This window comes from Anas acuta, chromosome 2 (assembly GCF_963932015.1).
Source record: "Anas acuta chromosome 2, bAnaAcu1.1, whole genome shotgun sequence".
Lineage (NCBI taxonomy): Eukaryota > Metazoa > Chordata > Aves > Anseriformes > Anatidae > Anas > Anas acuta.
In genome coordinates this window covers 14,659,323-14,684,408 of record NC_088980.1, presented here as the reverse complement: position 1 = coordinate 14,684,408, position 25,086 = coordinate 14,659,323, and the positions used below count along the sequence as shown (strand labels likewise).

The 25,086-nt window shown below is 37.1% G+C and overlaps 1 protein-coding gene across 24 annotated transcripts in view; it reads right to left on the bottom strand.

Moving 5' to 3' along the window:
• PARD3 (par-3 family cell polarity regulator) overlaps window positions 1-25,086 on the bottom strand; it is a 444,438-nt gene that overhangs the window by 213,487 nt on the left and 205,865 nt on the right. For all 24 annotated transcript variants that reach the window (XM_068673555.1, XM_068673556.1, XM_068673553.1 and 21 more), the window contains 2 exons: window positions 8,232-8,323; window positions 5,159-5,242 (listed from right to left, as the gene is read on the bottom strand). In XM_068673555.1, coding sequence (XP_068529656.1) covers window positions 5,159-5,242; window positions 8,232-8,323 — 176 coding nt within the window. The remainder of the gene's footprint in view (window positions 1-5,158; window positions 5,243-8,231; window positions 8,324-25,086) is intronic.

Sequence of the window (25,086 nt, the reverse complement as noted above, 5' to 3'; positions counted from 1 at the left end):
TCCCTTTAGACGCAGTTCTGTAAACAACTTACTGAACACAGTTCTGCATAGCGTGGTAAACACTCCTGGAAAACATATATACCCGAAAAATTTAGTAACAAAAGCCTATCAATTTCCTACAGATTTTTTTCAGCAAACTATGGTTAGGTGCAGGAAAATTACTCTAAAAAATGCATTACAGGGATTCATGTTTGTTGTTACAGTGACCACAGATAAACAGGGTAGAGCTGCTATGGCAAACATGCAATAACCTAAGCACTAATTGGATTTTGCTTCCCTGCCACATGGTACTACCATTAATTCTGAAAAGTGGAGCTGTAAGCTCTACTACGGTTTCAGAATTACCTTTCCTACATTAGAAAACCATATAAATTTTGTCAGCCTATAAACTAATCTACTGTAAAATACAGAAGAGCATACATATCTGTTTGAACACAACCATGTGGCATACAAATATATGGGTGCATTTATTTGTACTTGCTTAGTATTATCAGTGAAAGTCAGACCACAAGTTTTCTGATGTAAGTTCTTCCATTATAAATATCTTAACTTACAACTTCTTTGAGAACGGGGTTAAATGTTGTGTGAACCTCTGCACTCTGCAAACACTCTACAAGTCTGCAAGCCTGTAGAAACAACACTTATAAATGGAAATTTGGTACCTTCTCTGTTTTAGACTAGCATTAGCTGAGGAGGGGACAAAAGGGAAACAGTACCACAGTGCAAAGCTCTATCTTTGTATTTGTTTTAAATACATAATTGGGAATGTAAACAGCTTAGATTATATTAGCATTTGCACCACTGTATTTCCACAAGGTTCATTACTCTAATTATACAATTAAAATAAACTCAGCTACATGAGTTAACGTTTCAGTTCTAAGTATAAATTACAACCAATGATAAAACTAGAAATAAGCAGCAAGTGTTTTATTGACGTCTAAATTGCCTGAGTTTGTCTGAGTAGTTCTTTGAAATTGTGAACTCCCCACATGCCACCCAGCTGTATGGAAATGATGATAATTTGTCTTAATAAAAACTGACAGTGTAGATAGTGTGAGAGTAATAAAAATATTACTTCGAGCATCCAGACTATGATTCAGCCATCACTGCCCACTGCACGTACACACTGAAGTTATTTACCTCTTACCTACAAACTAACCGCACGTAATCAAATCAGGCAGAAGAGAAAATAACCAATTTAGATGTCTATGAAAGTCACTAACATGAAAAGGCAAAAACTAGATTAAGGGGCAAAAATAATGATGGATTCAAAAACAGATGTGTAGCAGTTTCAAACAAACTATGCAACAATGGAAAAGCTCTGAGATGTTTGACAGGAACACAAACACAGTGCAAATTTCTTGAGACTAGGAGGTCAGAGTAGGCAAATCAGCTTGTTTGTTTAAGTTAAATTATCGTGGCTGATCAATGCTAAATTGGACATCAACTCCTTTACACAACATTTATGTCACCGAGCTACTGTAGCATATTAACATAACTTTGTCAGCTTTGATGCCTGAAGTCCGGGACCAAGTTCCTATCTTTGGCAACTATTCCTCAGCTTTTTAGTTTGAACAATACTTCAAATTAAGTTTATACAACTTTTAAAAGGATGAGATCAGACAAAGAAAGCCTTGAATTCAGCTAAGAGAATGAGGGAATGGTACATTCACTCCACAGGAATCTTTTCCCAATGCATATGAAAACCAAAAGCTACTTCTGAGACTTAAAAGGCTGGAAATGCAGAAGAAATAAATGGAGATGCAGGTAACACATACCTACTGGATGATCAAATACAATGTGATTGTTAGAATGTCACCTTGAAAGCAATATTAAGGAATCTCAGCATAGACAATAGGCATTAGATGTGACTTAAGGGTTTTTGTGTCTTGAGGAAAAGAATAAAACTTTTACAGTGAAATATAAACTGCTTCATAAGTTCTAGACAGTGAAGGGCACTTCTACTAAAAGAAAAAAGAAAAAAAAAGGAAAGAAAAATCAAAAACCCATAGAGCAGAAAAATGTGTACAAATTTTCTAGCACAGGGATTGTGTATACATGAATTTTATAATAAAACTTTTTTTCTTAATTAAATCAGTTAAATTTGTGATATAAACCGGCAAAAAGTAAGAAAATGCAGACTCTTAGTTTTCCCATCCTTCTAAGACTTCTTTAATATTTTTAGGACATTCAGGATATATAATCTAAAAACACAGACTGAATATTTTTAGCTGCCACGTTTTAGATTTCATCATGGATTCCACGGCATGTTTTGATAGGAAGGACAGCAGGCAAAGCCCCACAAATTCACAGCTCTGAATCAAAATAATATGTCTGGTATTTATTAATGGAAGTTCTTTCAAAGTTTTTTCAGGTAAATAGTAAAATCTTTTTCTGTTCCAGTAACGCAAACTTCACAATAGTCTTGGGACTATGGAGCTTTCCCCACTGCTATTCACAGAGATTTCTGATGTTATCTCATATATTCCTTGTGTCAGCTGAACCTCCTCCCGAAGAAAGATATGGCACCATTTCAGAAGTGCAGCAATGGTTTAGAGCTCAAGAAAATTTCAAAGTCTCATAAAAGTAGAAGAGGCCATATAACAGTAAATCATGCTATAATATGCATCAACATAACTTCTTCCATCAGTCAGGATTGCTCAAATGTTAAATTCTTAACAGACCGAGTGCTTGCTGTCCTCTCTGAGCACCTACTTTCTTCTGTAATATGAAGGACAGACTGATGCTAACAGCAATTCTTCACAGATTTAGATAATTTTTTCCCTTTCTGCTTTCATCTCATTGTTCTCCTTCTTTTCCTCCTTGTTCTTCTCTTTATGTAAACACTTTCCTGTTTACATTCTGTTCTTTCTTTCTGCTTTCATTTTTCATGCCTTATATTCTGCTTAAGACTGAACTTACACCATTACAAAAAGGAAGCTGATTTTGCAAACAGAAATTTAATCTTGAAAAATTTCACAACCATAAGGTGATGAATATGTATACCCCTCCTCTCTTTTGACAAGGTGAATAAACTGTTACCCAAAGCATATGGTCAAAAGGGCCAATAAAGGACAGATGTATTTGTAGAAGTAAAAACAGAGGAATAATAGGCAAATATATCCCTAAAAGAAAGTGTTGACCATGTCTGGATAAATCAATAGAATATTTCCCAGAGAATAACTAAGAGGGGTTTTATTATTCTTTCATAAAAATAATGTTTTTTTTCCAGGAGTAGGAATAATCAGTAGCATCTCCATAGATGAGGCAGAGATCTTTACAAATTTTGTTCAAAATCATGAGCCAATACAGAAGACAGATTCTTACTCCAAACTGAAGCCTACCACAAAAGACCATGAAAGAGCCAAATATTTCCTCAAAATAAGCAAAGGACATAGTTGTGGCACATACTTTTTAAAGGTTTAGGGTGTTTGCTTTTCAGGGGGGAAAGAGGGAGAACTGTATTAGTATGTTTTTACACTTTTGAAAGTAAATTATTATTTTAATAACCATTGCTTGTTAAAGTAACATTTTCAAAAGAGAATGAAAGGAACTGGAAGAACTGCAAACACAGCATAACCGTAACTGAACACCAAACAAATATGAAACATGGTGGGCCAGTGTAAAAAGCTATACACTAGGTTATACGATACATCTGATCTTTTCTTTTTTGACATTGTTGATCAAAGTCTTTTATTGACTTTGGTTTTGTATATTTAGGTTTCTAATGAGCAGATCCCCTGCTCAAGTAAGATTGCTCAGTGCAGCACAGAGAAGTGGCTTTGCAGCCAGAGGATGGACAAAGAGCAGCCATGTGCTGGAGTGAGAAAGAAGTGGGCAGAAGAGCATCCCTGCCAAGCATCTGCTCTCCCTCTGAATCTAGCAAAAGTAAAACCAAGTGTCTATTATTTGTTCAAAAGAGATGGGGGCCCAGCAGTGGGAAAAAAAAAAAAAAAAAAGGAAAAAGAACACACCAAGTCCTCCAAAATTGAAGATAGATGTATTCCCTTCCCTCCCCACACTGCAAGCAGGCAGCTGGAGAAAAATGCCTTTGTTCTCACTGAAAGCATGTAGGGACGTGAGTACAGCTGGCAGTAAAGCAGCAGCACAACAGCAGTGTTTATAATCAATACTGAGCAATGACCTCTCCTTTTCCTTCCATTACTACATACAAAGTATAGGAGAAATGCTCTGGAAGCAGAGAGGTCCTCTCCACCTCTGGCTGCTCCTCCACATTTTCAAGACACGAACACAAGCTTCTCCCCCCAGCATTTTTTTCAGTTCAGAGCAGACAAAGCTCAATAGAGCAGCAGACACACAGCTGTCCCCAAATGAGGGAGGAAGCTGGAGACATCTGCAGTGAGAACAGAAACGTCAAGCCAGGTCAGAGTGCTTGCTGACCCTGCACCAAAATAAAATTTGCTTATACTTGTGATAAATAATTTTTTCAACACACTTAAAAGCTTCAAACCCACCGCTAATTACAATGAAAGTTAAGCTATTTTTCTGAGACTGTTAGTGTTTTGATTAAAGGCACTAAATGCCAAATCTCTGCTTTACCAAAGCATTAGAGATGATGCGTACTGTCCCCAAAATTATTTTGATTTTTTAAAGTAGATTTTCTTTGCACTCTTCATAAACATTACAGCTTGTGAGTTAATACAAACAGGTTCATCTTCCCCAAAACCAAAATGTTTCAACTGTTTTTGCAACTTCATTTTAACCCCAACACATGGGACAATACTAAATATCAGAAGTATGATAATTGGTTTTTATTCCACTCTTATCAAACACAGACACAGGAAGCCTCGGGTTTAGACTGTTGTTCTTTTTGAAAATGTGGCTATAAACAGTCAGTGGGGAAATGTTGCCTAACTATCCACCTGAACTAAAGGAGCAGATTATAATTTGTAAGAGTCCAAAAGGTAACATCCTCATAGTTCAGTTTCCCAAGGGATCACACGACAACTCTGCAATTCCAACTCATTTTAAGCAGAGCCTTTACATTACAGAGTACAGTCAGTAAACTTGCATTTCTGCCTTTCTTAAAAAAATTCAGTATTTCACATAAGTCAAAGGCACACAATAAAAGAATTAACATGACTAAGATAAAACACAGCAAGTTATGATTCAATTAAAATCCTACACGATACGTTACCTTCCACCTCGGGCACTGAAAGGCACTACATGGATTCCCAAAGGCCCACCGTCGTTGGAGACTTCTACGAGCTTTACCATATCACTGTGAGACAACGATGAATGAGGGAATGTGAACATGTACCGTGAATGAACCAAAAAACCCCACACAAACACACACAGAAAAACAAAAATGCTCCAGAAATTAAGTCATGGTGATGAAAGCATTATTGAATACTACATACCTGAATACTAATCTGATGGCATGAAAGGAGATCAATCAGCAAAAATAGTTCAATTAATAAAATAAGTGAAAAATCAAAGCAACTGATAATTAGTTTACTCTATAAAAATAGGTATCATCATCACATGAATGTTGTTTTATTTCTTCCTTATTCTGAAGTTAAATGTAACTGTTTGTAGTGCCGAGCAGAAACATCTTAAATACCACATACAATTTTTCCCCCTAAAGCCTAAAACCTAATCATAGTACTAGCGTGCTTTATTTGCTTATAGTAGAGAGACCCCATTCCAAGCCATAATATTTGTCTTTACAAAAATGCCCTTTAATTAAGTAAGAATTATTTAATTCATAATTGTTTAAATTCTTCTGATTTTACAATGCATTTATTTGCTTTATTGTGTTTCCATATATTTTATTGAAAGCTTGCTGTATCTGTATTTCCTTACGAGGCAAAGTTTCCACAGTAGGATTTAGCTATAACATTCCGAAACAACCACATGTCCTCCTGAAACAGCCATCCAGCTAGTTTTCAATTATACCTTTTGCTGTAAAGAGGGAAAAAGCAAAAGAGGAAAGTACAGGTTCAGAAAAGATCTGCAAAGATTCTACAAATAGATTTGGACCAAATCTTCTGGTGAGTTTGAAACATGCACACAGCTGGAAAGGTGGAATACAGCCCAGAGACCCTAAAGAGTTATAAATACCCAGATGAGAAAATAATACACGAAGGCCAAACCTCTTAGCAAATCTGGAAGAGACAGATCTGAACAAAAGCCACAATCTAAATTTTTGGATTATGCCTCTCTCTAGTATTACATACTTTTCCCATATTTCCTGGCCCAATACATACATATGTATTATACATACACACATTTTTGAGAAGTTTGTTTTTAATAAGCATACAAATCAAACTTAATCTAGAAATGGAGCAAGACCAATGCCCTCTGATAGCAGTAAAAGATTTTCTACTTCCTTCAATAGGCTCTTGATGACATGGTGGCCCATCACAAAAGCTTGCCATGCTTAATCTGGAATCTGAGAATAACCAGACCACATTTTGTTAGGAAGTCAACAAAAATCCTGCAATCCAGTGTGTTCTACATTTGTTCCACATTATTATTTTTTTTTTTAAATATTCTTAAGGTAGGCCTCACATTTGTTTTATGCCCCAATTTAGGTCTGGTTTTGACTCATTTTTGAAATGACACAACGGAATTTCTCTATCCCTGTTACCATTGTTTAGCTCAATAAAGTATTGAAAGTGTGGGAGAGCTGAGAGACAGCAGCCAGAAAAGTATTATTCTTCAGCTCCTGATAAACTTTTTTAAGACTGATAGCATTACAGCACTTGGTAATGTTTCCTGTCCTAGTTTCTGCACAGGCTGAATTCATTTCTTTCTCACTGTTCATTAAGGCTAAATTTTCGTTAACTTTCATGCAAATCAGCTCACAGGAAACAAGTGACGTCTCTCACCCCAAAAAGGTCTATGAAAAAACATCTACTGTTGGTTTGCCTGTGGCCCCCTATGATCATTTCTTCTGACTTTCCTGAGAAAAAACTGAGAGCTAAGGAAGAGAACAAGAAAAATCCATGGGATTCACTTGGAAATGTCCTAAGGGGAAAACCTGCTTAAACAAAAGAACATCGGTTTTTATAAGCAGACTGCACCATTAAACTTGTCCTGTTTCTTGAGCCACTATCCTTCCTTTTTTCCAATATATGCACTAGGCCTACGTACTCATTTTTCTTCTACTGTTTTTCTTACAAAACGCCATTCCAAATTCAAATGTTAAGCTCTGTAAAATGGAAAATGAAAAGGAATGATCCCTTCCTACGAGATATTGTTTCAATCCTGCTTCTCACACAGATTTTCTCATGACTTCGAGCCAAGTACTTCAAACAAACACACAAAGTATGATATCAAAACAGAAAAGAATGAAGCAGCATATGATGAAAAGCCAGTGAGTTAGTTAAAAGCAACACCAAGAAGCATTCAATTTGACAGAAGTTCTGTAAACTCTATTTAGCAGGCAGCATTTTGAATTTACAATTGCTTTTGCAAATGGAATGGAGTAAAACTCAGCGTGTATTGCTTAATAGATGTCACTATGATCTTTATCTAACATTTAACCCCCCTGTACCTAATTTATAAGTTAATTCGGAAATAATATGAGCAAAAGATTTATTTTTATTTCAAAATTAATTCTAATCAATTTTAAAGGTTTAATTTAAGGGTAGAAGAGATATTTTCTCATTAATTCCATAGTGAGGTATGGTTCAGTTCTGTGCAATGAAATGCTTGCTATATCTTGTGATGAAATAAAATATCCTTTATTGAATTTTAAAAAATAGGAATTTCCCAGTCCTAAACAACATAAGTTTTGATCCATTCAGAAATTATAAGCATTTGACTATGTAACTTATGAGACCCCACATACATCTGTCTTTTGAGCAGACTGCGAACTGCTGACAGGTATTAAGAATTTCCTCTTTGAAATTCTTGCCTGTTGATTTATTTGTGCTAGCACTGACCCTATTCCTTCCGCCAAGTTTTCTGAGTTCCATCACATAAGCATCTTCTCTGAAGCAGAAAATCAGCACTTAGCATCAGCACTTAGAAACGCCAAGCGTCCAGTGTACATCCTTGAGACAGGCTTTTTTAAAGTGCTTAAAGACTGCCTTGAAAGGGTGCATGGAGAAAACTGCATAAAAACAAAACTACATATGACCTAAAAAAGGCTGTCCTGCTTGCTTAAGAACAGTATAACTCATATTATTCTGAGTTTTTTGCTAGTCTGTGTTCAGCCCCAAGACTCATCATTAAAACAATGTGTTCTGCCAGTAACTTACTCCAGGGAAAAATTGGTCGCGTTTTCCAAACCAGTGTCTGCATGTCCAACAGGCTCAACTCTGCTGTTGTCCTCCTCTGTTCGATCCTCATCCTAGATAGTAAATAAAAAATAAAAAAAAAAAAATGAAGAAAATTAAATCTAGCTTCAATAGTTTCACTTATTGTAATAATGCCATTTTCCCATTTTTAAATGAAGGCAGTCTCCGCAGTGACAGCAGAAATGCGTGCTGCCACAACTACAAAAAATCTTTTCTGTTGCTACCTGAAACTGCTGTAAATTGTTTTCATCACTTTACACTTTTTTGTAATGATATTTACAGTTTAGTCCGTTTTATATCTTAACTTTGCTACATGTGTAAAATCAATGCTTCAAGAAGCTATCAGAGGCAGTATTTTTTGAAGGCACACAAGACAGAAAAGCAGCCGACAGCCAGAGCAGTGTGGGTGCAAACTCCTTCAGAGCTCTCTCCAAGAAGGTCACTGGGAACTCCAACAAAGACAGGAGGCAGCTCACTGAGGTTCCTTTGCAAAGTTAAGAACAGTAGAAGAAACTGTGGCTCGTGGAATTCTATAAAGTACCAAGACCTCTTTAAACATTTTATCGCAGCCCATTATTAATGGCATGCCAGGAATGGCTGACATCAAAGAGTTACATGAGGCTTTAATGCTAACCAATTGATTTTGTTTTTAATTTGACTTTCCAAAAAGTACATGCATTATTCACCGAATGTATAATTTTCATGTCAAAGTTGGGAATGCTGTACGTACAAATTTAGGCCAGGGCAATTCAAGGACTACCAGTAAGATGACCGACAACCTTTCCTATTATGGCTATGTTACTCATTATAAGCTTATGGTTTTAATTACCTGTATGACCAAGGAGAAAATATGACAAAGTGTGAGCGGTAGGATTCAAACACAGACTGAGATTCTAGAGTCAGAGCAATCAAGTCAATAAAATAATAAGCGATAGGTTATGAGTTCAGCACACAGTGTCAGACAATATATTAAATTATTGAAGAGATATTAAAGCAAGGCAGAGGCAGTTGGTAATGTCCAATTGACATTTCCACTGAGAGTCTGCAAAAGCAGGAGGCTGGCTACAGCAGGCTTCCATGAGCTGTAGATATGCCTCATGCATCCTGGATAGCAGCGCGCTGCATGAAGCCGAGCTACTTGAAGATTGATGATCCTGTGTTTTGAGAGGCTTTAATATGCACTTCTTCGTCATCTATCTCTGTTAAGCACTAGGCAAGTAATACATTTCAAAGGTTAACCAGCATCTTGAACCTACCTAGAACTACATTATGAACGCAAACAAGAACTCAAAATAAAATATTTCCATATAGCAGAAGTTGCTTATAAACCCACTATAAATGATAACCCATAAAATTCATAAATATGTCATAAGCTAATGTTTATACTTCTGTATTTACTGATTTCAGGTGAAGTTCTGTATGTACAACTGAGTACAAGGAATAAAGGTTAAAATTAAATAAATATTCAAATCTTCACTGCGATTATAAGGTTACATACAGTTTGGGTGGAGGAAAAAAAAAAAAAAACAGATGATAGGGAAACCAGAACATTTGCAGTAGTTTCCCATTACAAAGAAGTGTTTCACCCTGTTTCCTACAGCATCTTACAGAACCTTGTTGTGGGTTTCTTGCTTTGAAGTTAGGGACACTGGTGATTATAGAGACCTATGTAAGTATTTATTTTGCAGTGGTGTTATTACCTCTAAGTCTAAAATCTGAGTTGCTGAAAAAATACAATTTTGTATCTCAGCTATATTAAGAAGCCAACCCAAATGTTATTTTCTTAATGCAGCGTTTTTGGCAATTTTCTTTGTGCAGGCTTTTCAAGCAAACACACAATTCATATGTACACATTTAAGAAAAATTGAAATAACATCCTACATATTACAAGGATACACCCCCACTAACAACAACAACAAGACTGGCTTTGTATTGTGTCATTTTAGCAAACACATCAGTGTATTTGCCATATAAGCATCATTCATCTAGTACTTCTTGGGTCCTACGTTGTAGCACCCTTCAAACCCATACGTTTCCCTTGACTATTTTAAAGTGTCTGTATGTGTGCAAACTTCCTCTTGTCCTACTTAGTTTTGGGGGTCTTCCTTTGGACTTGCTCTTGACAGACCCAATTCTGGGGTCCTCCTTTGGTGTTTGGTATGCACAGCAGATTTACAGCCCACTGTGCACAACAGACTTGATAGCATCCCTGCTCGCATTCCCAGAGCCTCCTAATTATCGGCTCGTACTTAAGCCATTCCACTCTTTGCAGTTTCTATCTCTTCAAGAGGTTTCTTCTGCCACAGTAGAAGTACCCCCTGCCTGACCCAGGATGAAGACCACAGCCAACTTACCTGCCTGCTGCTAGAGCCTATCTTTTAAAATTAGGATGTGACACATCAAAATCTGCAAACCACAAGCTATCTGGCACGACCGCATTTAGCTTTGTGCCTTTCTTTCGAGAATTATAAACACAGTCAGTTTTGGACCAGACACACTGTCAGTTATCCAAGCAATTAAGAAAAAGCGGCTCCCACTTGCCTGTGTCTGGCTTCTCCCGGGCAGCAGACAGATCTGTATCAACAACATGTATGTGCCTGTAAATAGGTGCTCAGAGGAGGAATCACAGCCCTAACTAAAGTACTGCCATAATCAACAGATGCATGATGTATCCTTTTAAAAATCTTTAATATTACAGTAATCAGGCACTCTTTTCTTCTCAAAATAACACAGATTTTGATTTACATTGAAGTGAACGGAGAGAAAAATTGGACACCTGCAGAGGGATTTGACTTAAAATTCTGATTTACTACGAAAAGTAACTAGCTGTGAAAATCTCTGCATCTAGCAATTATTTCTTTATTTGGAAAGTAGTTTTCTTTTGAAAGGCAAATTCCACCTGTACGTGCTATCACAAGGTAAACCAAGGAAAAGGACATTTAGAAGAGCAAGAAAGATTCTCAGAGCCCAGATGGATATTACTGCAGACATTTTTCAGAAATAGGTGATTTGAGCAAACTCCTAAGGTTTCTTTATCTCTATGCATCACCAATACCTGTTATATCAAAAGGTACAGTTTCTCATGAAATTAACACGCAGCCATTAAAGACAGAGTGATTTATTTTTCCAAAATTGAAATAAAGTAATTAAAGGTAATTTCATTTTTAGAGCACCGAGATAAATTTAAAGCACCTTTTCCAATGTACTTCTATGTACCTAATGCATTCAGTACAAAATGCCATCAGTTCCCTTTCGCCGTTAACTGAGGTGACTTCACCCAGAGCCACCAGAGTCTTGCTGTGCCACAAGACTTGGATGCAACTTTCCATAAAGCTCATATGCCATATATTTAGGCTACTAAGACAGAGGTTAAACAATATATTTATGACCTTGAACAATGGCTTTAAAAAAAAAAAAAATATTAATAATAATAATTAAGTAGGTTAAGAGAATTAGGGATTTCAAAGACGTATTCCTACTTTTAGCTGCATCTGTCCAAAACTGCTGTCTTATAACAGCTAAAACTTCCAGCAATGAAGTCACCACCGGTCACTTCTTTATTTTCAAACAAGCACACATCTGTTCTATGCAACTGTTATGGCCTCTCCAAAAACATAAGCAAATCTATTTCATTTTCCTTCTTCACCTTCCCTTCTGAAGCTCTTCTTTTGACAACTACCTGCAGAAAACTCAACAGCAGCTACGGAGTCTGAATAAAGTTAGCCCTTAACTTATATTTCTCCACATTTCACTGGTGCATTCTTCACCTCCAGGCAGGTAGGTGCTGCCACATCTACTTCAGTCAGATACAATTGGAAACAGGCTCTAAGACATGTAAGGGTTATGTATACATACGTCTTCTCTGAACACTTAAAGCCCAGATCTCTAATGTGATAGCAATTTCTCCATTCTATCAATAACTGAAAGAAGGGAGTGAAGTTGTGTTGTTTTTTTTTCCCCACTTCAGAGTGAAACAATAATTATTCCACTGTCGTTCAGAAAGTGATTGGATATTTTAGTGGCAAGGGCAAGAAAAGAGTAAAAAGAAAAAGAGTAGCTCTGTTTTCAAATGGTCTGAACACCGTAGAGGAAGGCCTGCAATGCTGACTAGAGTAAGAGGAAAAAAACTGAACAGTCACTTGTTATGCAAACAGCAACTGTCTCATGCACTGAACAAATCCAAGTTAACATTAAAGAAAGGGGAGCTGTACGTGAAGATTTTCACAGTATGTCCATGGAGCTGTGCTAAGGTTTCACTACCAATCTCCTTTCTGCACATTTTCCTTGTTCACTTCTGCAACCTACAGCATTAAATTCATTACTCTGGCTTCTGCACCTCCAATTACAGGCTCCCTCTGCCAAGCCTGTGCCTTCCTACCCTGATTTTCCTGTTAACTTACACTTAATTTAGACAGCTTAATCCTCCACCTTGTCAGAAGGGGCGTTCAGTATCCAGGCCTGGCCGCAGCCCATAGCAGACGCCAGCCAGCATCACCGCCAGCCCAGCTGCACCACCACATCCATGTAGGGGAACAAGAAGGCTTTGGGCAGCCTCATCAGCCTGCGGTGGCAAAGACTTGAACGTTTTCAGTGAAAAGAGAATACCTGGGAAATTTAGCTGTAAGCTGTAGTAAATCTGTTCTCACTGTACACAAAGCAATTTTTTCTCCAACTCGACAAGAAGATGAGTTGTTGTTAACAGCTCGACAACAAGATGGGTTGACATGGGTACACCAGGGCTATACAATAAACAGTCTTTTACAACATAATTAAACCCATTTTGTATTTTTAGTAGTCTGCACAGTAACTGCAGAGAAGTATTTTCACGTGGGTTGGCTGGTCTTACCACACAGCACTTTCAGCTTTTCTCCTAGCGTTATCAACAGAAAGCAGGGTCCTGAAATGGCAAGGAATTGCCACCATTAGGGCAAACAGGCAGAGCTGCCAGCGTGAGCAGCGTATGATAAATGTGTCTGACATACACACCTCTACAAATAGAAGCCTTGCAATACACAGCCTCTGTGTTTTGGGAGGAGCAGTCCAGCTTGTTTGTTTTCTAACATTTATGTTTTAAATCCTAGTGTAGTGAACTCAAGCACCGTGAATACTGAACAGAAAATAACAGTATAAAACTTCAACAGATACTTCAGATTTTAATGTACAGAAGGATACATTATCAATAAAGAAAAGCTCCCAAAAGACCGCATACCAGTATTTTTTCCCCAGCTGGGGCACAACAAAAACAATGCTTATGTTATTAAAACATGCCCTTCCCTTCATCTTCCCCCTTTTATTCTCTTGCTCTTCTCTGAAATGATTATGGAAGAAGAGACCATATTTGCTATTAGTCTCCTGGCAGCCACATTTTATAAATGTTTGTTTGGTCCTTGCAACATAAAGTAGGTTCTCTCTCTGTATGATCAGGCTTGATAGGAAACAGCTCCTAAGGGACCTATTTCCTCTGTCTTAACTAGCACAAATATACCAGCATCAGGCTTTTGTGCTAATGTTCTCACTTCTTGATTAACTGGCCAAATCTCCAGAGAAGGGCAATTTTCAATCAAATCTGAAGAACGGTTACAAAGATCACATGGGGAAAAAACAAAAGTTATTGAATAAAAAGTAGGGTTTCTCCCTCTTGCACACAAACATATACATGCACCTATAATTAGATAAGAGCTTTGTGTAATCCACATCAGTTCTATACGAGGTGCACTGCTATTATCAGCAACCCAGGGAGAGAGAAGAGAGAGAGAAACCTTATATTAAATCATCATCCACTTAAAACACAAAACAACAAAATCAGCTGATTTTTTTTTTTCTTTTTATAGAGATTATTCTTCTTACATGTCAGTCAATCCTGTGTTGTTCAGCAGGGTCACCCCACAATTGGAAATGGCAATATTCACATAGTTTCTATATGCCTCACTACTCCAAAATGAAATTTGCCTTGCACAGTCAAATCACTAAAAAGATATCACATAGACACAGAGTAGCACAGAATGGAAGGGATTTCCTGGGTCTCCTGATGAATATCAAATTCATCCCCTGCTATCACAAGCAATCATCTCTTATTTCCCATTTAATAAACGGATCAAGCTGAGCCTTAAAACTGCCTGGCTTCATGATGGCATGATTTCTATTACAAAATGCCTTAGAAGGAAATGTTTATACAGGTATAAGAGAGATGTATTTTATTTGTTTTTGTCCAAAAGAAACAAAACACCAGATAGTCAGCGAAGATAATTAGTTTGATACAACCTCCCTTTGACAAGCTTGTACAACACTTGATTCAGTTTTCACTAACTACCATTTCATTTCATGCCTAATGACTTGTCTTAAAACATGTATTTAAAGTCTTGTAATACTAAAAAAAACCTGGACAAGCCCTGAAGTACCTAAATTATTTTGTAACATGTATTTGTTTAGAGGTTTACTGAAGTCCTGGGGGGCCCCTTTCGGGCTCAAAAATCTGTGATATCTCGCTGAAGTCATATTCACCTATTCCGTAACAATTACACCATGTACATCCCTATAACACAGATAGCAATGATAACTACAGAAGCACAACACAAATAATGCTTACCATTTAAAGTAGCTTTCACTAAAAAACCCTTTCAGTGATTATACACAGCTGTCTGTTAATTCTTTTTTATAAATGGTGGTGCAGACAGCACTGACATACACAAGAGCCGTCAAAGAGTTTTAGTGGGTTAGACAAAAGGTTTTCTCAATAGAGAATTTAACTTGAGGTATATTGCTGATTTGCTTCTTCACAGTAAAAATAAATAAATAAATAAATAAATAACAAATCTGTAGCAAAATATGTCTTAGGGATGTTTGCCTCCACTATTGCACATTATTAAAATTCTTAAATTTAAAAATGAACTGAAAGTTTGCAGCAAAAATTTTAGTTTGATGGAGCATTCACCAAATCCTCCCATGCTCCTCAATAAAAAGCATACTAACAGAAAGGGGAACCAGACAAACATGAATAGGCACTGAGTGACCCTGCCAAGCACCAGCTCTGCAGCACACACTGCATGCTGCCCTCTGACCTTCCTGTGGCACAGCCAGCCCCATCGTACCTGCTGCTGTGGCTCTTTCTCTAAAGAAAGGGGCTTTACCATGACCCTACAATGATACCTCAGGAAGAAACATTAAGAAATGCACTAAAACTCTTTTTTGTCATTGTTACTGATCAAACACGTTACCATGAATTAATGTTGCTAAATGGTCTATGCCTACCATCAGAGAAAGAATATTGCAAAATTAAAGATTTTGCAAATACTGAAGAAACTCAGCAAAACTGTACAAGGGAAAGGGCACAAAATGGGATCAGACAAAGAAAATGGCTAAAGCATTGCTAATTCTCAAATGTAAACTAAAAGATGGGAGATTTAGATTGGATATTAGGAGGAAATCCTTCACTCAGAGGGTGGTGAGGCACTGGCACAGAGAAGCTGTGGATGCCCCATCCCTGGAGGTAAGGCCAGGCTGGACGAGGCTTTGGCCAATCTGATCTGGTGGGAGGTGACCCTGCTCATGGCAGAGGGGTTAGAACTAGATGACCTTTATGGTTCACCTTCCAACCCAAGCCATTCTGTGATTCTATGATTCCTCAATGTGCACTGTAATTATATGTCATAAACTGCATTCAGCATTTGGGTGAAAACTACATTAGTATTCCCTTTACCAAGCAGCATCCTGCTCTACAACGTTTCAGTGATGTCTCCAGGACTACTGGCAGTGCAAGGTGCTTGGCAGAGTGAGAAGGTATGCTGTAATCTACTAATTTATTTTTACTGTAATTTGATAGCTACTGTAACAAATTCATAGAGCACGGTTCCTCTACGGATGACAAGTATTAAGTAGATAAAAAAGATGTGTAGTTCTTCCAACCAGACCATATTTAAGGGACTTTTCAAAGAAGACTACTGCTATTATAGCACAGGAACTATTTTGTGGTATGTCATTTTGCAGCAGCTCTTATCCCACAAATAATATGTACTGTCATAATAGTCAGAGCATATTAGAAAATATTATAATAATTCAATGCTCTGAACTTCTGTTCACTTATAAATGAGTAAATTGTTCCCAAATTTAAACTTATAATATCTTGATAGTCTATTTACTATGTCAAAGACAGACTCAGGATGAAGAGAACATTGTGTCTTTTCTCAACTTCTGCACTGTTTTGCTAAACAACAGTGTCAAAAATCACTTAAAAGCGTGTTTCATTAGTAGTATGTTGGGGGTAATACTCCAGTTTTGCAAAACAGCTTTGAGATTTTGGATAAGGTACTTCTAAAAGCAATACCATTAAAACAGATCTTAAATGTCTCAGCAGCATCTTAGGATGCTGAGCCACAAAACGCCTCTTCTTGCTGGAAGATACCAGATGAGCTTCACCTCTTCGTTCTGTGATCACCAGCTAACATTTGCAGTTCACAACCTATTTTTTAAGCTTTTTGTTAGATGCAAAGCATCTGAAGGATTACAAAATTCAAGACATTTCATTACCTAATTGATTTGTGAGACAGTTCACTTACAGAGCAACCTGTGAGCAGAAACGCCCAGCCAAGGTTGGGTATGACCTGATGGGCATTTCAGTGCCAATAGTGCCGCCTATTGGTGAGCCCACTGAAATGAGGTTTTAGAAAGAAGTCTAGATGACAGAAAGTCAACCAAAAGGTTAGATGGAAGCAGAAAGAACTACTCTCTCCTGAGGTAAATATTTGAAATATGTAAAATGTGGAATATTAACTTTCAATATTAACTAAAGCATCTAAAGAGCTTTTGAAGATCTGATCAATAACAAATTATAGAAATTTGCACTGTATCAGAAAGAGACATACTTATCTTACAGATCTATGTAAAACTATATCAAATTACCTCAGATTGATTGTTGTCCTAAAAATAAAATGGGTTCATTTCATGTAACTGCCTGGTTACAGTTTTTATTCTGGTTTCTGTTTTCTCTCAGGATTCAAAACATATCTGTGGAATAAAAGTTTCACAGACGAAAGTCTATATTCTTTGTTTGTTTTAAATAAGGCTTATCTACTGACTATTTCCATGTTTGAATCTCTGAAATTTTATACTTTTTCTATATGATTCACAGACTGACACAGAGACCACCAAGATCAGTGTAAAGCAAATACTAGAGTTCATATTAAAGACAGATTCAAAGTCATACTTTGACGTCGAAGTCATAGGAAATATTTTTAATTGAAATAGTTATCACCGTTATTTGAAACAAGGCTCCAATTATAGGTCAGCATGTAATCAAATTCCCCTGGAAAACTTAGCCCAAAGGCCAGGCCTCATTTTGTGCAGGCTCTTTTATCACCTACCTTGATTAACACAAGGATTACCTCATGTACAGAGACATCCCGGCATGGTGAGCCAACATGAATGTGACACTTGTCGTTAACAAATCCTCTTTTGATTTATGGCATCCCATGCCATTTATTTTATCTTTCCTCATGCTAATACATACATATGTATCTATGAACCTACATATGTATCTACATGTATGTACCACCACCACCTCTGAGTAACTCATAAGACCTACATATACAGAAAACAATCACCCCTGCATTGGCAGAAGGTACTTCATTTGAACTATTTCTATAGTTCAAATATAAAACCATAGAAGTGTTTTTTTATAGCACGATGTACTGTTTTCTTTAAGAACTTGAGTTCTTCTGCCTCCACAATTCCATGTTATAGAGATCTGGGATTTCATGACATTTCTAGAAAGAAGAAAAAAAAAAAAAAAAAAAAAAAAAAAAAACACTACAATATACCTCTAACATAGGGAGTTACTATGGCATCCAGGAAACAAACCTACATATTTGTTGGCTTCTGAATATACATACATATTTAGAAGGCCACAACAATAATGACAGTATTTTGTTCTTGAAGAAGAAATAAGGTACCCTGCACAGGTACAACGACAGTGTGTTTGTTTTTTCTGTTGAGTAGTCTGAAGTAGGTCAGGTTAGGCATGTCCATTAGTTCTCCTAAAAATAGAGCCACACTGAGTTCACCTGCTTGTAACTAATGTAGAACAACAGAATTTTAAATACTTTTTCCTTTAATCTGACAAGTTAGCTTATTCCGTATGTATGTAATTAAAAAAAAAAAAAAAAAAGTCATTAAATCCTGTGTGATTTTTAAAAGCCAAATAAATGACAATGAATATATGAAACTGGGACACAGTTTTTTCCCCTGCAGAAAAATAAATGTCCATGCCTCCACCTATAAGTTTAAAGATCTGAAAGATTTCTGCAGAGATGTATTATAGATGAGTCACATAGTTTCCCCTTGATATTGAGACAAAGGAAAGGAGAAAATTCTGCATAAATCACTTCACATTTTCCCTGTAATGTTCCTGAATATATTACTATTCACCTCACCTTTTCAAAGACCATGATTTTCATCCTTCTGAGGATTTTTTTTTTTAAGACACAAAAAGCATTTCTTATTTAGCAACTTGAATTTGTCATTAGGCAATTTTCAAACAGGTCTCATAGCTCTTTTATCCTTATTCATTTCTTTTTTTTCTTTTTTTAATCTGAAATAGTCCCTTGTTGCTTGATTTGCAGATCTGTATCAGCATGCAAGGATTTCACTAGCTTCAGCTAAGTACAGAACAGTTCGATCCCCTTGAGTACTGAACGTAGAGTCAATTTAGAGGCAAACTAAAAGAGTAGCACTCTGTTCTCTGTCACACAAAACATCACTTTACTCACATGGGCATTTTAATAACAAAATTCGATTCTGGATATTTTTCTCAGCATGCCACAAGACTGTTAAGAGATGACATCAGACTGTTTATTAAAGAGTTTGCTTTTTAAAAAGACTATTAAAATACAATAAATGTTTACCAAGACGATAAAAGTCCTGACATCAGTGGGAGTTTAAAGTTGGCATGTATTCTTAACTTTGAATTTCATCTAATTTAGGAAACCTAACTTTCAAAGGTTTGGCTTTTGTGTTACTAAAAATCACCCAGTTAACTTAGCCCAAAGAGTTGGAAAAACATAATTATATGATTTTATCATTTTGCTTAAAGGAAAGTACATGGTTCTCCTCTCATTTATAGGGATTTATTGTTAGTTCTAATTTGCTAGGATTTGGTAACAAATAGTTTTGATTCTTGACTTTTTTAAAGTCAAAATGCAAATTGTCATTGCTGCAATGAAACAATACCCATGCATCTGTATTAAAGGTCTTCTGTGTTACACATCGCACAGATGGGGTAACCATCTCACACAGCTAATTCTTCCCATTTCATCTTCTTCTCCACTAAAGGGAAAAAAAAAAAAAAAAAAAAAAACAAACAGGCAAGACCCCAGAGGCCAGCACAGATCCTCAGGGGCATGGCCATGCAGCAGAAGAGAGCCAAAGCATCAACCCCCTGCAACAGTGTGGGGTGCTCGGCCTCACTGCAGAAGCACAGGGCATGCAAGCCTGCTCTCCCAGTCTCTTAGGTGCTAGGCAAAATTTTAGTCATGAGATTTTACCATTTGCAGTTTCATCTTGTACTTCTCTTTTCCAGAACAGCAGAGTAGCATGCCACTTTTAGCATTCCACCTCATCCTTCACCTAGAAACTCCACTAAAATTGTTTCAGTTGGGCTTCTGTGTTACACTGAAAGCTTTTTTTTTTTTTTTTTTTGGTCTTTTGCACTACGTGGATTTTACCTAAGGCACCAAACAAATTCACTATTTTAATAACGGAAAATACTATAGCATTTTTCACTTTCTTTGCTCAATTTGTTTTGCTGAAGTCAACATGAAAAACAATTTCAAACTTCTCAGTAAATGCTTCATTTACGAATGCTCCATTTCAAGTGCCTACAGGGTTACAATCTGGTCTATGACAATTTTATTAATTTTTTAATCAAAAGCATTAAATCAAAACTAAAATAAATAGTACTCAGTACTTCTGTAGTGCCTTCCAGCACAGTATGGCAAAAGCACTTTGTGGACAATAATGACTTTAGCTTCATTGCACCCTCCGGATGCAAATTAAAAGTTATTCTCAATTTTTTTCTTCTTTCGAGGAAACTGAGGCACAGAAGATTCCTTTCTATCTTTTTCAGGCTCATCTCCAGCCTTAGATGCTTTCAGTTTGAGGTCATCTCTTTGAGATAGCCAGAGCCTTATCTTCAGAAAAATACAAAATATTCACCAGTACCACTGGAGTCAACCAACAAGGCCAGAAGCTGAAATGGCACTTTGAAAGTAAAATAGCCCTAGGGAAATTTCTGAAAACAACAAGAAACATCTAGATTCTTCATGTCAGACAATGAAGTCATTGACTGGTCAGGTTAGCACACAGCTTTCACAAAGGAGGCTGGTGACTAGAGAGAGAGATATTGGGAAAAGCACAAGCTCTCTCTGAGTAGTGGGGTCCTAATATGAGCCCAGCATGCAAATTGCTCTCTGTCACGCAAAGCTCTTACAAAACACGTGATGAAGATGGAGATGCAATATTTTCAAGCAATTGTATTTCCATTGTGTTGTTCATAATAACATCTCAGCCTCCTGATGCTTTGTTAAGCTGTGAGGTCAGTGCAAACCACAGGCTCTGCTGAAAGAGGCAGACTCATTTCTTCCCCTCCCCAGCTGGTCATCCTCATCCCTGGATCCCTCTGTCCACCTTCTTCTTTCTGCTTATTCAAGCATTTGTGTCACTAGACAAAAGGTCTAAATTAAAATTAATGTTTAATAAAAACAATTTTAATTGGTTACGTTTCCCCGGCTGATCCAGTTCAGTCTAATTAACAGTCTCATAAAAGCTTACAAAGACACAAGGGAGGAAGCAAAGCACGGCCAAGACTGCTTCTCTTGTCAACAGGGACTTAAAACATCTCTAGCAGTGTGGCCTCAGACCTTTGTTTGGAGGCATACCGTTCAACTGCTGTTTAGCGTATAGCTCAAAGTACTCTCCCACATCCAGTAACTTGCACTGCTCTATGCCAAATCTCATCCCTCTCCCACTGCCTCCTCCGAAATCCTACTCATTTGCAACTAATCTAAATAATTGTGTCCCTTTTACTGAAGTTGCCATCTCAGCACTTACCGTCTTCAAAACAAGCATGCTTTCCAGGAATAAATCCCTCTTGCCCTTGTATACTGCTGACCTATTTTCCATAATGTGTTTTCCTCTTTCACGATTTCTAATTTACAGCAGAATTTCATTTGTCACCACAGAACTATTTATCTAAACAACTTCACACAGATTACTCAGATTCCACCATCTTCCTTAGACAACATCAAATTAAGACAGAGACACCACAAGGCTTTTGAGTGCCATCTCCTGAGTTCATTAAAAAATAAGAGATGCATAAACAGAAGGGGGGAGGGAGAGAAAGAAGCAACACATTTAGTTGAATGTGTTGAATCTCTTTTCATCCCAAAAAGCAGAGGCAAAAGCATGTTAAAAGTCATATACCTCTTACAGAGCCATGTGCCAAAGTGCCTCTCTTCATTAGAAAGTCATAGGATTTAGTATTCAGCTGTCTACAGAAACATTCTTTTAAAGGTTAACAATAGCATTTGGGGGAACTAGATTCCAAAATCAGAACTACTTGTGTCAATTAGGATTTAAAGGGGATCGGAATTGTTAAACCCCACACTGAAACACTTTAATTTTGACGTATGGTTTCCTTAGGTGCCACTTAGTCAGTTATAAACAAGGTAATGCCAAGTTGTAGGTTTCCAAACGTATAGGAGCTTGTTATCCAGTTTCTGTAAAGCATATTCAAAGCCCAGATAAGGCAGTCAATGAAGCCAGGTCTGTCTAAGGTCTTCCTGAAGCAATGTGGTTTTTTTGAATGTTTTTTGTTTGTTTGATGTTTGTTTTGTTTTTGTTTACCTCTTCATACCTTATAATTAAGAACAGATTCAATATAAAGGTAACATCAGTTAAAAATAAATAAATAAAGAGAAATATTCTGTGACAAAGGCTGTGGTTTCTCACTGAAATTAACAAAGCTCATGGTGTTCACACAGAACTACATGACTTGAAGACAACAAGAAAACATGGGAAGAAACACACACGAGTTCAAAACTGAATTTTCATTCACTGTAATCAGCAGGTTCCCTACTATTTTTTCAGTGTCTCAACACATAAGCACAGTTTATTCCTCAACTACGTAAAAGCTCAGAACAGTTCTCTAATAATATTAATTATAACCTTCTTGCAATTTGATTTGATTTATTAAAAAAAAAAACTTCAATAAATATCTTGTACACATGGATTCTAGGCAATGCAGGCAAGAAGAATCTATAAAATTAATGAAATGAACTTGTCTCTCTCTCCCTACATATAACCAGGTTGAAGGCAATAATGAACAGAGAAAAAGAAAATGAGAAAGAGATTGTTTATGCACACAGAAACAAAATAACATTAAAATAATCTTTAAAATAGAAAAGCTAATGCTTTCGTAAGGAACTGACAGTGAGATAATATTATCTAAAGAATTAATAATCTGGAAAGCAAGTTAAAAATAAAGTGACAAAATTTGTTAGTGAAATAAAACTTGGGTTTAAAACAATCTTTTAAAACACAATCAATGAGCTTTGTGAGACTTTTGATATATATGTCACACTGGTGGTCTGAGAAGCCTGGTGACTGAGGATATTGAAACTTGAATAAATGTAAGATAATGCATACTGAGAAATCTAATCTGATCTAATTCTCAAAGGGAAGAATCTCAGAAAAAGTAGCACCACCTCTAAAAAAAAAAACAACAGCAAATGTCACCACAAATTAAAGAATTAGCGCACGATAATAGTGTGGTGGATTTAATATACCTGAATTTTACTGCAGCATTAATATTTTTGCAGCACATTTAGCTCTAAAAGTAATTTAAAATGGCAATTCCCAGTCTTCTACCCTCTTGGGGTAGTATGGATGAATATTAATGTAATATGTACTTATTTACTCTGTAAATGAATAAAATGCAAAAGAAGTGGGCATCTGTATAAGATATTAATAAAGAAAATGATGTAAGAATGCTGAAGTTGCAGTGGGAACAACACATTACTGAAAAGATGTCAATATTCTTCCATCTTTCTTACTAAATTCACAACAATTTTTGAGAAAACAGGTAGAGTACAAGGATTTCATGTATCTGCAGACACCCCTGTGAGACAGCAGCAGATCACTCCAACACCTCCCTACCTGCTGTGTAGCAATCTACTTTCTTTTACCTGTTCTAAACTAATTCCTGATCTGACCAAGCTACACTCAGCAGAGACCATGCCATGTCCAAAGTAGAGCAGAATAACTTGTATGTCTCTTTGGACAGATTTAGAAATTATTTCTCTTCATGGCGGAAAAGGAGTGTAGATAGGAAGGATTTAGAAAGAGTACAGCACAACAGTGGACAAAGTGTGCAACCTGTGTATCTGCAGGACAACAGAGGTGTCTACACCCATCCACATTTATATTGGGCAAACAAGCAGGACAAACTGAAAGCATACTTCAGCTGACTTGTGGCAATGGTTAAGGAGCACCTCTTGAGCTTTATGAGAAAAAACTTATCTTCCCACTCATCACACGCTGCTATATGCATCGAATGTAGCAGGGCACGCACGCATGCATAAAAACCAGCACTGTAGTGGTGCATACGCAAAGCAATCTCAGCACTGGAAAGTTGGAAGCTCTTTGTGTCAATCCAGGTCATCTAAATAGTATCTGAGTACCAGGCACCAGACACTATCAAAATGAGGTAGTCAAAAAGCCACTTTATAAACCCGCTTTTCCGCATATGAAAACCCTGAAAAGCACAAGAACCAAGCAGTTACATTCTGACGAAGGGGAAGGAGAAGATTAACTACAATTGCTTGATAGGTAAAGTAAGAAGATCAGAGCAGAAGTTCCACATGGTATAAATCCATAGAGCTGGGAAAGTAGGTGAAATGAGGCTAAATATCACAAGAAAATCCTCAGTGGGGTGATTGTGATGGTGAAAGTCTCCCAAAGAAGAGGCAGAATCCCCACTGCTCAACACAAGTAAAAGCAGCGCAGACAAAGAACTACAAGATAGGTTGCAGGGAATAACTCGATGCATAGTAAGAGGATGGTTCGGATGACCTAATAACATAACAGGATTTAAAATGACTCTGTAATTCTATTACCATTAGCCACATTCACAGCAGCACAAGCTAGAGCCGTGTTGCCATGGAAATCAATCCTTACACGTCACTGCAGAAAGCGACTGCAATGCAAGGGTTGGGAACAAACTGAACGAGCACCTCCTCTCCTCAAGGAGTTCAATGTTTGCGTCAGTCGGGTCACTGTCTAGCGTGAAAGTTTATATCCAGCTTCCCACGAGCTTTTTAAAATATATAGTAAAGCACAGCTGAGCGCATTTATGGGCTGCACTTAAAGACAAAGTCAGTTGAGACTCCAGGTAGGAGCAACACACAGGTTGGGACAGGATGTCAATGGAAACTGATGGACTGCTCTCCGGCACTTCAAGTGCCCGTCTCTTCGCATTGCTTGAGTTCTCTCAGTCCAAAGTAAACTAACACCACCAAAAGGACAAGGCACACACATTCTAATTACATGGTCCTACAACTCCATCTTACCAGAAAATAAGAAAAGCTTGTATTCCACAGAGAAGGCAAGGAATAAAAAAAAGAAGAGGTGATTATTTCAGCCATCGTTTTCTAAGTACCTCTACGGACAACAAACTGTAGTAGCAAAAGAATCCTCTTTTATTCTCGACTTTTATTTTTGCCTGAAAACTTCTCCATTTTTTTCCTCTCAAAAATTCCCAACTTTTCAA